The sequence below is a fragment of the Manis javanica genome, chromosome 15, assembly GCF_040802235.1.
Source record: "Manis javanica isolate MJ-LG chromosome 15, MJ_LKY, whole genome shotgun sequence".
NCBI classification, from domain to species: Eukaryota; Metazoa; Chordata; class Mammalia; order Pholidota; family Manidae; genus Manis; species Manis javanica.
The window spans coordinates 13,603,546-13,618,310 of record NC_133170.1 but is presented as its reverse complement, the minus strand read 5'-3'; the positions used below and the strand labels follow the sequence as shown (position 1 = coordinate 13,618,310).

Genomic DNA, 14,765 nt, shown 5'->3' with positions numbered 1-14,765 from the left:
GTAACAGGCCAGATTCCAAGCGAGGAAATAAAAGACCTTAGATTAAAGCCCAGATCTTCCTGGCCCAAGAGCTTTATGTTCTTTCCACTGCTCCACATAGAGCTCTATCAAAGTAAAGAGAGAAAAATAAAATACTGTCTTTTTGCCTTTTACCAATGAATTAAATCCATAAACAGCACACACGACCATTTGGCAATGGAGATCAGGAAATTAACAGAATTTCTTTTTCCTCCAGACACTATCTCAACTGGCAAGAACACTGACTCATAAAAGCAGAGATGGGTCTTCAGGTCTATTACCATTTGTCCTGTTTAACTTTGCTTTCCGATATTTTCAGATACCACTGATGGAGCACATCTTCATTTCGCAGGCTTTTCTAAGCACTGTACATACATTATCTTATCTGACCCTGAATACATCCCAGCTTCTTGATGAGGACACTAAGACCCCACCGAACACTGACCCAGGTGTAGAGCTGACAAGTTGCTGGGGCAGGATTTTATTTCAGGCCAGCTTACCCTCTAAGACCCAATGGCAACCAGAAAGTTACACAGTTGACTTTCTTCTATTACTGTTTTTTTTTTCTTCTTATGGGGCTCTAAAAAGACCTTTATAAAATATTTTAGCAGTTACTGAGCAGTTCACATTGATTGCCTCATTTAATTCTCACATGGTGCCTGTGATTTAGATATATGATTATTACCCCACTTTAAGATGAGGAAGCCGAGGGGTTGAGCATTAGACCATTTGCCTGGTGCTGTATATGAGATAATTAGTACTAAGTACTTAACACAGTGACTGGAAAAGAATCAATTAACAACTCAATCAACATGTGTAGATTTCATTATCTATTTTTATCTTTACTATGATCCTACATGGTAGATATTATTATCCCATGTTACAGATGGAAAAATTGAGGCTTGGAGGGTATAAATAACTTGGTCAAGGCCACACTGGGATGAAGTGGCAGAGCCGGGATTCATAACCAACTCTATTCAACTCACATAGTCCAAGCTTATAACCACCAAGACCTCTGTATTTAACCAAATCATAAAACTTGGAAGTGGTTCTACTGGAAGTTTATACCAGGACTCAAGAATTCCTGCTGTCTACCATAAATACATGATTATGCATTTTTACCTTCAAGACTTTTTGTTTTTCTCCCCTAATATGGCCTCCTCTGTCCTTTCTCCTTTTATATCTGACTTTGCAAAAACCAACCCTCATCTCATGCCTGGAGATGGAGGAAATGGATTAATGACCCACCTGTGCCATTAGGAGCTGGATGATTTGGGGGAATTTCAAGTTACTTAATCTTTTTCCACCTCAATCTTTGAATTTCTAAAATGAAGTTAATAGAATCCAAATCATTGGACTATTGTGAGGACTAAATGGGATGATGTATATAAAGCCACTTATGGCAATAACTGGCTGAGAATATCAATTTATTATTATTATTGTTATTATTATTATTATTTTTGGCTGCATCCATGCTACCCATGAGAATGTCAGTCCACTGCAGAGTGGAATGTATTATAGGAATCACCAGCTTAGATACTATTACATCAGCAAATAGACATCGATCATTCCATCTTCTAGCATTTTGATACCATATTAGCAGTGGTGCACAGGTGGAAGATAAATCTTCCTTCTACTTGTGCATCAAATATTAGGGCCAGAATAAATAAGTTATACAAACCAAAGTATTTCCTCTAAATCCCTATCACAAAAGAAGTGTTTATAAACTCCAAGAACTAAAGTAGTTTAGAATTCAAGAGGAAATAATATATAAACCTCCAAACTTTTAAGTTGTTAAAAGTCTTGGGAACAATTAGAGATGAGCAAAACTCACACACAAACCAAATGAAATATCGAGGGGGTAGTTGGCTAAGTTCATAAGAATTGTACTAATATAAACTCATTATTCTTGACGGTACTCAATGTCACTCTTTGAGAAAAAAAAAATTTTTCTGTAACGATAGCTTTTTAAAATTAGAGTTGAAGGTAAAACTGACCTGTATTTAAAAGTTTCTGAAATGTATTGGAAAAGAAAGCTTTATGTGAATATAATTTGGCTTCTTTCACTTGGAAATAGACATTTTTTGTCCATAATTGACAGAAGAACAGTCTTCAAGAGAATATAATATAAACTCCCAACAAGACAGGTAAGACAACTGAAAATAATTTTTAAGAATCTTTGGGGATAAGAGGGTCAATAGCAATACAGCTAAATCAATTTAAATAAATGGAATTTTACTGAGAACCCACTATCCATCTTAACTGTAACTGATAAGAGGGTTTGGGTTATAGGTTTTACTGTCATCACCATCCCCGTTTTACAGAGGAAGAAACCAAGGATTTCAGATATAAAGTTGCAAAAGTACACACCTTGTCAGAAATCAAATTCCAGTTTACTGGATTCTAAGCCCAGGCTAGCCCAGCATATTAATATAAACAGCCTCATGTGGCCAGTGGCTATTGGACACACACAGGGAGAAGACAAACGGGCTCCCCCTGAGGTCTAGAATGTCTCAGTGGTCACAACCTACGTGGAATAGGCCAGATGCTTTCCGAGGTCCTTAGAGCAACAGCAACTTACTGGAGAGTGATGTGTAAAGTGCAAAGGTTTTTAGACTGGATAGTTCTTTCATTCGCGTTTCTTCCACGCTTTTGCAAAAGATGTGCTCCCAGGCATATAACTTCAGAAGTTTGATGCCTTTCAATATTTCGTTTGTTTTCTTCAGTCTCTCAGTGGAATAATCCTATAAAACAAAGAAACAACAGTGCAAGCTGCACCCAAGTGGATCAGCAAGGCAGGATCATGCAGCGCCCAGGGACTGAGGAAGAGATCTTGACTCCTGCCTGGCTCTGCCACTAATTTTGGCTGTGAGATTCCTGGGAGAAGAAGCTAAACCTTCTGTGCTTCCACCTCCAACTTTAAAATGAAGAATTAACTGAGATGCCTTCAAATTTCTTTCTATCTGAAAACTTTTATGTCTCTGTTGCTTTGGTTTCAATAAAGAACAGTTAAGTTTTGCATGATTTCCTCCAATAACATCTGTAGATAATATATGCGGACATTTAGAGAAATGACAGAGACTTCTAGTACTCCTTCTAACATCTAAAACACTTTATCCTCCCTTCAATGCTATCATGTATACTTAGAAGAAGAGAAACAGTGAATTTAAGAAAAGTTAGTTTGCCTCTTATTTGGGAATGTGAGGGTACGATGATGTGTGTGTTCACATTGCACCTTCATACCACACTTACTGAAGCCAAGCCTGTTATCTTTAACTTCAAGAGATTTCTACATACTTCTTCATAAGCTCTTCCTTGCTGAAATTGAATTTATTGTTTATCAACAACTTGGATTAACTGGAGAGAGATATTTTAGCAGATACAAAAGCCTGTTTAGTCAACTGTTTCAACCTCCTCCACCACTAAATATTATATAAGAATTACTAGTAAAGTACATTATGAGCTGTGATCTATGAAAAGGAGTACTCGAGTGACCAACAGGCAGACTGGAGGGAGCAGAAGTTGCAAAGTTTGTTTGTTTATTTGTTTATTGTCTCAACAGGGTCATAGGTGCTATCAAATGATTGTTAAATGAGTAAACAAACACGGTTAGGACAGCTGAGTGAAAGATAGATGTTTGAGGATAGTCATGTCTTTACTTTGTGCCCCTCTTCCACACCTTTTTGTATTTATGTCCTGGAATAGAGAATAGAAGGTTGAGATAGAAACAGCAGAAAAGTAAGTGATAAAAACCTTCGCATAACATGCAATCATTTGTCACTGTGGAAACACCAGCTTGGGAAGGAATTCCATCAGTGGCAAATCCTCATGTTTTACGCCTGATTTACAGACAGCCTTGCTCATATTGAATCAAACTTTGTTTCTAAACATGCTGTCAACAATTTCATTATTTGCAAGTATTTCTTTAGAAGAAGCCAATTCTTGCTCAAATAAAATGATTTCATAGCCAATTGAAGCCAGAAAGGGTCAATAATTAGGCTTTTTCTTGCTCGCCAAGTTGACGACCATGAACATATTCAGCCAGAGCATCTGCCCCTGAAAAGACTTAGTGTAACTCCACAGATCACCACATGGTTTGATTCAACCTCAGGGAAACTTAATTTCAGAGGCACAAACCTGACTATTTATTTGTTCCTTGATCCACTTCTCCCATGTCCATAATTGACATTCACTGGCCTCAAAGTGCACTTAACTGTGTATTCGCTAGGCAAGTGATCTAGAAGAAGATCCAAAACCTCATCTCCTCATGGCACTCAAACACTTCAGGAATTGTGATTCTGGTATTTTGAGTCTAAGGTCATCAAGCCTTAGATTTCAAACCCACTTTTAAAAATCATTGTGCAACGCAAAAAAGGACCAATTTGCTGCCAAAGTTGAAGAAACGTAATCATTTCCAAACCATTTTGAGTGGGATATATTCATTTCTGATGTTTTAAAAATGAAACAGCATTACTAGACTCTCCTAATCAAGTTTCCAAAAAAAAATTACTTACAAGGGTGCTTTTCTGAGCCTCTGCTAACTTCGTAGCAATGAAGTACTGAATTGGCGCCAGGAGTACAATGACAGCCGCACCGACCAGTGCACTTGATCCCAGTAAATTATAGAGCAGAATCACTCCCATAATGATCTACAAGGGGAAACACATGGAGAAGGGGAAATGAAGGTGGGTGCAGGGACCACTGCTTGAAGGGAAATATTTTTTAGTGAAAATGTAGTATTTCTGAAGTCTTAATTAGCAATTAAATTTATCTGGAAGCCAACGCAGCTGTGACAGTTGGGTTTTACTGTGATTTATTTGGTGAAGGCTAAGTAGTAGGAATTCATTTTTAGTACAATGATCTGTGCAACTGGTGTTAAACCAATTTACTGCATGAAGTTGCAGAGTTTTCCCACGATGCATCTGACCTTTTACAGCAGTCTTCACATTTTTAAAAGAATATGAAACTTTTACTGAAGACGTCACCCACCGTAAATTTGACATTCCATATTCTCATGGACTGGTACTAACCGTTCAAGGCAGGGAGGGTGGAGAGGAGGGGGCAGCATTGTAACATAAGTGAGTCCGGTGGTCGTTGGTGGACCACAATGGTCTGAGAATGATCTGAGCTCCTCATATCCTCAATGACTCCAGAAGTCACGTAATGACAAAAAGACTAGGCTTAACTAAAACTATGAAGAAGTTAGAGTTGGTGCCCCATCTTACCTTACTTCCCTTTTTAAATTTATTTTCCAAAACCCAGAACTGCACCTCTTTGATCTGCCCTCTCTGGTTTGCCACTTTCTTCTTTCTTTAAAAACTCAGGATTTGATTATGCTACTTTTTCACCCTAATTTTTTTTCCCAGTTGCTCAGCTTATTATGACTCAAGATGCCAACTCATGAACTGTGTCCGTGCAGCTAAAACATTTAACCCATGTCTATATCCTAGAGATAACTGCTTAAAGAGGCCTTCTGGAAGCAATGGCATACAGTTACTGCCTAACCAGTTGGCCTCTTCAGGAAACCCAGTCAAAATGAAAATTCTCCTAAGGTCACCCGTGGTGCAGTCATTCAGAGGCAGTCTGGGATTCCTGGTGCACTTTAAATTATACCACATAGACAGCTACCTAGTTGATCTGTGGATAAGCATATTTTGATAAAATGAGACAAAGCATATTTTAAGTCTTACTTTGTGCCAAGCACTGTGTATCATACATACTTTTACTTGACCTGTATTTCCATTAAAAGTGAAAAGACGAACAATAAATTTTAAAACTACCATATCTTCCTTATTATTTATTTTATGCAGTTTAATATTGCACAAAGACACAGGTGACGGGCTGCACCAAATAAGAGCTACAGGTTAAGCTCTGCCTACAGCAAGCAAAACTTGAGATATTTAAAAATATTCAGCATCATACAGAGAAAAAAACTGAATATATTTCTTTTTCCATTTTTGACCAAGAAGGGGGGAAAACCGGTCTTTACTAAATAGCGTGTTCCATAAGAAATACCGAAATTTTTTGCTTAGTTTATGAAGTTTTACATTTTGTAATATACCATGATTGAAACCATGGGATGGAGTAAAGCAATTACTCCATTTAAAAATGGTGTAAGAGGGTTTGTCAGAATGAAAGGGGTCAAGCTCTGGCTCTGTGACTTGCACAAATTTGGGCAATAATAATAACAACCAACAGTTACTGAGAGCCCATGAAATGCAAGGCATTATGCTAAATGCTTGACACATATTAACTTATTTAGTCTTGACAATTCCAGCAACTCTATGAGGCAGATGTTTTCAGTTTCCATTTTTCAGTTAAGGAAACTAATGTTTCATGGGGCTTAATACTTGTGCAAACAAGGGTTAGAGCAGATATATGAACCCAAGCAGTATAATTCAAATTCCCACTTTCTTAACCTATATCATAGCATTTCTTAGACTCAGCCTACTTCTCCATAAAAAGGGTATAACATTAGCACATTGAAAACGTTCGCCCTTTACTGAGCTAAACACCTTATACTCCTTTTGTTTCATTTCCTCTGCAAATGAGAATCTTACTTATATTGACCTACCTGAACAGGCATTGCCCATAGATTAGGACACAGGAACAAGAACCACATGAGCTGATTAGTTTCAATGGCGACCAAGTTATTGATCTGTCCGAGGGTCATCTCACCCATGGATAAATTGGATGTAGAGAGCCTAAGGATTTTATTGTATATCATGGCCTGCAAAAAAAAAAAAAAGTACCTGAAGCTCTAAATTTAATAATTTGCACTATGTTTATTTATTTTCACTGAAAAAAAATTTTAATTTCTTGAAAAAAAAAGGAATACAAGCCCTTTCATACTATCTTCTCAAGTCAACCACTGTTTTTCATTTCAGCAGTTACTTACAGCCTTCAACTAAATGCAAACTTAATTTTTCTGGAGATATACTCAAAACATATAATCAACTTTAAAAATCAGCTCTAGAACAAATAGAAACAGAGATAAGTAAATGCAAGATTTAAGAATATTTTTCTTATATTATTGTTAAAGTTATTTTTAATTCGATGGGTTTATTAATTAGCTCTGTGTTTCTCTTATGAAGTAGATCCTAGATGTGTTGATGTCGCAATATTAAAGTGAAAACAGAATGGAAAAACAAAACTGAAGCCACTACCCTTCTTCTCTGGATGGCATTCTAGAAGCAAAGACGATTCTAAGCTTGTACGTACCAGCAGAGCTCCACGGAGATTAATGCCAGTCTCTATGGTCACATAGTAGGAAGCCTGCAAAAATGTCCTTTGCAGAATAAGGGCCAAGAAAAGAAGGACTGCTAGAACATAAGCATTTTCAAGAAATTCCTTTGATGAGAGGGTTTCCGACGTCTTGCCCCGAAATAAAAAAGACATAAATTAAAACTAGCCTTTTCATATACCAGGTGTACAGTTCTTATTTATCAAGTGATGCATGATTTTTAAATATAAAAGCCCAATGTTTTTATAATACAGCAGCTATTACAGAATGAGCCAGAGCAAGGCAGCTATGGCTTTTCCTCGTAATGTCCACAGATCAATGCATAAAATCGTAAATGAACCATTAAGATTGCTGGTGATGCCTCAGTGTAGAAAAAAAGGTATATTTAACTTTTCAAATTTGAGTACATTTTCTGCAAAGAAATACGTTCTGCCTTATTTAAATGGGAAGTAGACAGAAGTTAATTTAGGCTGTAATGTAGAAGTGGAAACCATAAGACTAATAGTTGTTTAGAAAAACAGATGGGGCAAAATACAATTTCTGGAGCCTTATTAATTTAAAAGAATTCCACACAGTTGACTTTTTCTGATTTTCATTGATCTGAATTTACATTAAGAAATGCATTATAAAATACAGAATTTGGTCATTGATCTCATCCATGCGACACTTCCAGTGACAAAACACAACTTAGGAAAAACTGTCTTAGTGGGAATGTGACTGAAGTCATCATAAAGACATAGAAAACTGACTGACCTTTGTCACAACAGCATATGGTGACTTGTGAGTTGTGAGGAAAAGTTTTAACACTTGAATAAAGTACATCATGTCAGTCTGAACATTTCTCACTTTTCATGGTTTAGATCCATTAAATTCTATTTCTGGTCCCTCCCTCATTTTTCATGGGGTTACATACAAATGTATAAGTTCTCTTCCTTTTCAGAAAAGCATGTGGTTAATACACGTAAGGGAAAGGTATAATAGAAGAATTCCATGTGGAATTTAGATATCTGTATGTAGTTAGGCTAGTAGGGACAAAACACCACAAAAGTGTATTCAAGGGTAGAGATAACTGGTTTACCTCAATAATAATTGAGTACTAAATATGCCAGGAACTGGGCTACACATTGTGGGCACAAATCTGAACAGTCATTCTGTTTAAAGAGCTTACAGCCTAGAAGGTAAGCATATCCATAAGTAATAAGCTTCACTGTAAATAGCATGTATATAGGGACCCACATGAAATAAACCATGTGTTGGGCAGTAAAAGGAACATCAGATTCCAACTAGGACAATCAGAAAAGCTCCACTCTAAAAGGCATACTTTCATTCATTAAAAGGCAGCATTTAAGGCAGGCTTTGGAAAGCGTACATGTTAACAGGGGAACAAAAAAAGGACAGGAAGTCAGACGGAGAAAACAGAAAAGGAAAAGACCTAGACTGGAGTTTCTGTCCGTGCAACTAGGGAAGTCACCTGTCATCTTGGCAAGTTTACAAGGAATTTCATGATGCAGACTTTCTTAAGAACAGAAAATAAAAGATTACATATTTATAGCAGCAAATATATAGTATCTTATATAGCTTTCAAGATAATAAGATACTATCTAATAAAAGTATCATAGTGTCACTTGCCCTGATTATTGTGAAACTGAGTGATGACTTTTATCACATAAGAAAAGAGAAATATACATACCACACATCACATTGCTAGCATTCTCACTCACAGGCCTCAAAAAAGTGACTCAGCCACCCCTCATGTACTTGTGCAAGAATATTCTTGAAGGACTGCTATGCAGGTCGACTGAAACAATCAATGTGAAACTTCCGAGAATAGTTTCTGGCACCAAACAGATTCTTATGAAATACTTACAGGCTCTGAATTCAAGAAATTATTTTATTGGCCAGATCCATTCAGTGAATACATAAACCCATTATTTTCTCTACAAGAAAAACTATTTTCTTTCTCTTAAATGCATTCAGTTCTCTGTAAATATACCTGTTTGAACTGCTCATAAAAACTGCATGAATGAAAAGTAACAATTATAATGAAATCTGCCAATAACATGCTTCTTTTCAAAAGCATGCAGACTTACTCCTGTTGTATTATTTGTCCCATTCTGGGTTTCATTCACACGCTGAACTATCCCAGATATGCAGAGAGGTCCAGCAAAGCCCAGTAAGTCAGCAAGATAACGGAATGTGCTGCTAAGTAGAATTGGTCGCCCAAAAGCTCTGTACATTGCTAGCCATATAGATGGAGTCCTATTTGGATGATCTGCTACTTTTTTCTGAAAGAAAAAAATAAACCAGATGAACCAAAATAAAATGCTTAGAGCAGCAATTAATCTCAATCAACCAATCTCAGTAACTATGGAAAGTCCTTCTGATATTTCTGATGATATTTTAAAAGTCTGTTAAGAGTCCCTGTTAGTATAGCACGCATAACTCTGTGTCTTTGCATTCTATGCAAAGAATAGCTGCTGGATGCATTTCACTGAGAGAATAAGGAGTAAACAGGCCAGTTTGTCAAACACTTTGTATTATTTTTAGTTGTCAAAGGTTGACCCGAAATTCTTAAGGCCAAGTTAATTTTAATTCTCTTCCATTTGTAACATCTGTATCTGTCATGAATATTACCAAATAACATTGGATGGAAAAGGAGATAGTAGAGTACAAAAATCAAGGTCATTGACAGACTAGTCATTTCTGAAGTTACTAAACAACAAGATATTTACCCATCAAATTACTATAAGCTAAGCAAAACAAACACCCCCCCAACTTCATTGTTTCTCTTACAGGTATTTGCTGTGTGGTCTCTGTGAAGGGTCTCTGTGAAGGTCTCTGTGAAGGGCAGTCAATAATTTTTAAAGTTGTGTTTGGCTAGTGTTTCTTAATTATTCTTCTAAGAAATGCAAACTGAAGAATGGCTTATATGCTTAAGCCAACCCATGGCTTCACGCATCAAGTGCTGTTTGTCAAATCATAGTTAAGTCTTGGAAAGAAGAATAATAAAACTTTTCTTTGTGGCAAGGACTGTGCTTCATATTCAACTCTCTGTTAGATGAATAATTTGATTCTTCTTAAACGTTTATTGATAAAAGGCATTAACACACCAAGTTCAAGCTAATCCGTGTTATAAAGAGCACTTGGAAAATTTAAACTATGCTTAAGCTATATTGTAATCTTTACTTTAGCAGAAAAGTTTAAAAAATATTATGCAATACTTTTCCCAGAGGTGAAACCAGAGAGATGACTCAGGTTCATCTGTAACAACCATTTCCTGCAACATTAATTTCATAACACACATTTTGAACACAAAAGAAAGGTCATTTTCATCATTTACCATAAATGCTTTGTTGGTGTTGATTTAGTTGAGCCAAAAGCTCTTTAACTGATTCACCATACCCTACTCCTTTCCAATGTTGTTGTGAATACTAACAATTTTAATTACAGTAAAATCTGTAGATGATTAGAATGTATAATCCATGTAACACCATGGATAGTATACATGATTACACAGAATGGTAACAAGGCAAACTGAAAATATCCAAAGACTCTTTTTAAATTTTTTTAAGCAATTATAAATACTCGAAGAAAGTACCGGAAGAAGCCAATTTTGGTAGACATGAAGAAAAATAACATGGAGTATGTAGATGATGCCCCTTTTTTAAATTTCATTTCCCAAGTTTGGGATACACAGTCCAAGTTCCAGTAAATAAAAATAATTTAAGGATTATAATTTCTTAAATGTGGCTATGCTATGATCTAGTTTACCTTTCTATAACAAAATTATTGACAAAATACTTGAACAAAGACCAAAAAAATCTGGACTTTTAATGTTATATAACAAAAATTAGGTATGCATGACCATGAACTTAGTTCTTAATTTCTACCTGGTTCATTGAAAAGGGCGTGCTCTTTTATCCCTCCTCCTGTGTTGATTGAGCAACTGATATAGCATAGCTATCTTTCATTGGCTTTTCTGATATATTTTCAGTAGCCCAATTAACATGACGTGAAACTTATGGGAAACACAAATGAAGAAAATCTGCTCTTCCTTCACCATAGCTTTTATTTAAGCTTGTGCTTTCTTATTTACTCAATCAATTTTCTACAATTATCGACATGAAAAACATACTAAATTACCTTCTGTTCTTCATATGCATCTTTCAGGCAAACATAATTTGTTACCGCCCTCATTGCTATTGGTAATTTTCCAATTGCCTTCTGATCAATAGGCTTTTTATGAGCAGATATGATAAGTGTGTTCATCCACCAGTATGTTGCCTTAGACAGTAAATTCACAAATGGTTGAAGAAATCTCACACCCAAATCCTGGAGGTCTTCAGGAGGCTTTACTTTCTGAGGATTCATGAAGAATACATATCTCTGTGGCAAGAAAAGTTACACAGAATAACATTTAACTGAATTCTTTTTCCACATATTAAAAATAAAATTTTAACCTTTTCCACATTTTCACTTCAGAAGGCCAACATTAATATCTTAATACCTCCTTCCATCCTTTTCTGAAATAGTCTTTTAAATAGTTTCCGTTTGATGTGACTAAATTAACTAGTTAAATGCCAGAATTTCACATTTAATTCTTTTGGAGCCAGTTCTTAAAAACAACTACCCCTTTAGAAGACCATTATTATTAAAAATAATCTTTCATGATATCCTGTAATAAGGTCAACTAAATGAAGATTTTTTTGCATTATTTAGATTTTTTTAAATGTGTTAGAGCACCATTTTGAATCACTCTATAATTTGTGGTTTGGCTGATGTTAACTGTTCCACTATTCCTTGTACATGTATTTTATCATTCATAGCAAATTCAAAGTGCCCTGATAAAAAATAAATATTGCATTATCAGTCACCAGTATGTCACACAACATAAATGGCAGCATTAGATGGTAAAAAGTACAATGGATTTATAATCACAAATCAGGTTATCTCTTTAGAAGTTTTTCAGTGAAATAAGCAAACTGGATTAAACTATCTTCAGTCAAAATTTCTGAGAACATAGTATTTTGCATAATCTAAGTGTGCTTGGGGCCGACCATGGATGATGGTATTTCCTGATGAAAACAGTTTAATCTGTTATATTTGCTGAACATAATGTTTGGCACATAACAGGCACACTCAGTCAATATTTATGAATGGACAAATAGATTCTAGGGGTACGTCGAGATTTCTGGAATATTAATGGCATGGAATTAAGTGATTAGTTCAACTTTATATTTATACACATAGATGATACACATTTGTTCATCCTCTTAAGTACTAATTATTGGTTGATTGTAATCTCTAATATTGGAGTCTGAATTTCCAACAACTAAGCAAAAATCAGTAGATACTTACTCTGACCCGAATGACATTGATCTCCACGGCCATCAGGAGTCCGTTCAAGATGACCATCATGCCTGTGATGCAGAAACGCAGGTCTGATATTCCCCAACCAAACTCCCAGTACTTGACCAATTTTATGGTTTTTGTAATAAAGGCCATTACCCAATACAGAAATAGGGCTGGAAAAAACAAGAAAAAAAAAAAAAAAAGATGCAATCTTTCTCTGATATTTTTTTAAATGTCACCGAAATTTCAATATAAATGTAATGCTTTCCAATAACAAAGATAATTTCAATATTCTGTTTACACACAATGTATTTAAGAAAACAATATATATGCTTCAGTGCACTTTTGTAGTTTTGAAGTGAAGGTATGGTGAAGACTTTAAAATGTTAGTGCTTCCACTCTGACTATATGTGATAGATGGGCAGCTATAAGGAGACATGTACATAGGGATAAACTACACTCTTCAGGACTTATGTGTAATTCTGTACACTTTAAAATTGACTCTATCTCCTGGTCTTATTTTATTAGAAGTCCCAATTACATGAATCATTCACAAGTTGGTATATGTGGAATCTATCCAATAAGTATGTGTGTTGCATAGCTAATGGCGTTACCCTGGTATAAATGTGGAATCCACATACTATATAACTGGGTTTCTGATGTACAGATGAACAGGCAAGTGATGAATGACTCTTCTCACCAAAATGGTATCAAACACCACACGCACCCACAGAGCACAGAGAACAGTAAACCTAGAGAGCAAACCCAGCCCTTGAGCAGTGGAGAAAGAAAGGTAGGGATCTATACCATTTCTTGACAACAGCCAGCATTTTACAGCAAATATGAGACGGACACAGAGATTTTCCTAGAAATCTCTTGTCTGGGATTCGGTATACTTTGAACTTTGCAAAAGCATCAGAACAAATGAATATGGGATGAGAAAGAAGAAATCTAAAACACCTATGAGACAATCCACTGTTGAACAACATTTATCAGAACCAGAAAGTTTAAAGGTGATCACGACTTCCTTAGAGAAAAAGAACTGACAATGGGCATATAAATTCATCATATATCTTATTTTAGCTTAAAATCCAGGGGTTGTCAGAATGGATTTAGAAAAAAAAGACCCAATTATATGCTATCTAAAGAGATTCATCTTAAATATAAAGAAACAATAGACTGAAAATGGATGGAAAAAGATATACAATGACCTGGAGTGGTTATATTAGCATCAGATAAAGCAGACTTCAAGATAAGAACACCTACAGGAAACTTTTTAAGAATTTAATAATGATCAAAGGGTCAATTTTTCAGGAAGACACAATAAAAAATTTTCATATGCCTAATAAAAATTTAGACAATCTGTACACTGTCAACCACCTTGAATTGATATTTATAAGACAATATGATATTTAATGTTAGAAAAATACACCTAAATATCTTCAGAATATATATCCCTGCTAAGTGTACATGGTAATGATACAGACTATATACTCACTCAGAAAAAAAGTAACAGAAATCATATAGAATATGTTCTCTATTCACAATAAAATTAACATCAAGAACAGTGTGTTGATTTTCTATTGCTGCCTAGCAAATTACAACAGGTTCAGCAGCTTAAACCAAAACACATTTATTATCCCACAGTTTCCATGAGTCAGCTGGGCTCTCTGCATGAGAGTCCCACCAAGCTACAATCCAGGTGTTGGCTAGAGCTGCAGTCTCACCAGAGGCTCGAATAACTTGGTATTTTCATATTTGTAATACTCTACTGGCTAGAAGTGAGTCACAGGGCCCACACACACTCACGGGGAAAGGATTATACACAGTGTGAACACCAGGCACAGAGATAATGGAGGTAATAATATGGTGAGATTATTATTCGGGTCCAAGATGTCTAGAAGTCTCCAAACATTTGAAATTCACACATTTCTAACTAACCACATGTTATAGAAGAAATTATTAGAGACATTAGAAAATACTTTAACTAACTTATAATCAAAATGCTACATATTAATAATTTAAGGATAGTAACTAAAACAGTAGTAGTTAAAGGAAAACTTATGGCTTTAGATATTTATTTTATGAAAAATGACAGTTCCAAAATCAATGATCTAAGTTTACATCTTAAAAACTAGGAAAAGAAAAACAA

The 14,765-nt window shown here is 35.5% G+C and overlaps 1 protein-coding gene across 11 annotated transcripts in view; it reads right to left on the bottom strand.

Annotated features, from left to right (window-relative positions):
* Positions 1-14,765, bottom strand: part of ABCC9 (ATP binding cassette subfamily C member 9) — a 107,625-nt gene that overhangs the window by 76,184 nt on the left and 16,676 nt on the right. For all 11 annotated transcript variants that reach the window (XM_073223243.1, XM_073223245.1, XM_073223241.1 and 8 more), the window contains 7 exons: positions 12,620-12,786; positions 11,405-11,647; positions 9,352-9,546; positions 7,240-7,392; positions 6,593-6,748; positions 4,533-4,667; positions 2,600-2,762 (listed from right to left, as the gene is read on the bottom strand). In XM_073223243.1, the coding sequence (XP_073079344.1) occupies positions 2,600-2,762; positions 4,533-4,667; positions 6,593-6,748; positions 7,240-7,392; positions 9,352-9,546; positions 11,405-11,647; positions 12,620-12,786 (1,212 nt within the window). The remainder of the gene's footprint in view (positions 1-2,599; positions 2,763-4,532; positions 4,668-6,592; positions 6,749-7,239; positions 7,393-9,351; positions 9,547-11,404; positions 11,648-12,619; positions 12,787-14,765) is intronic.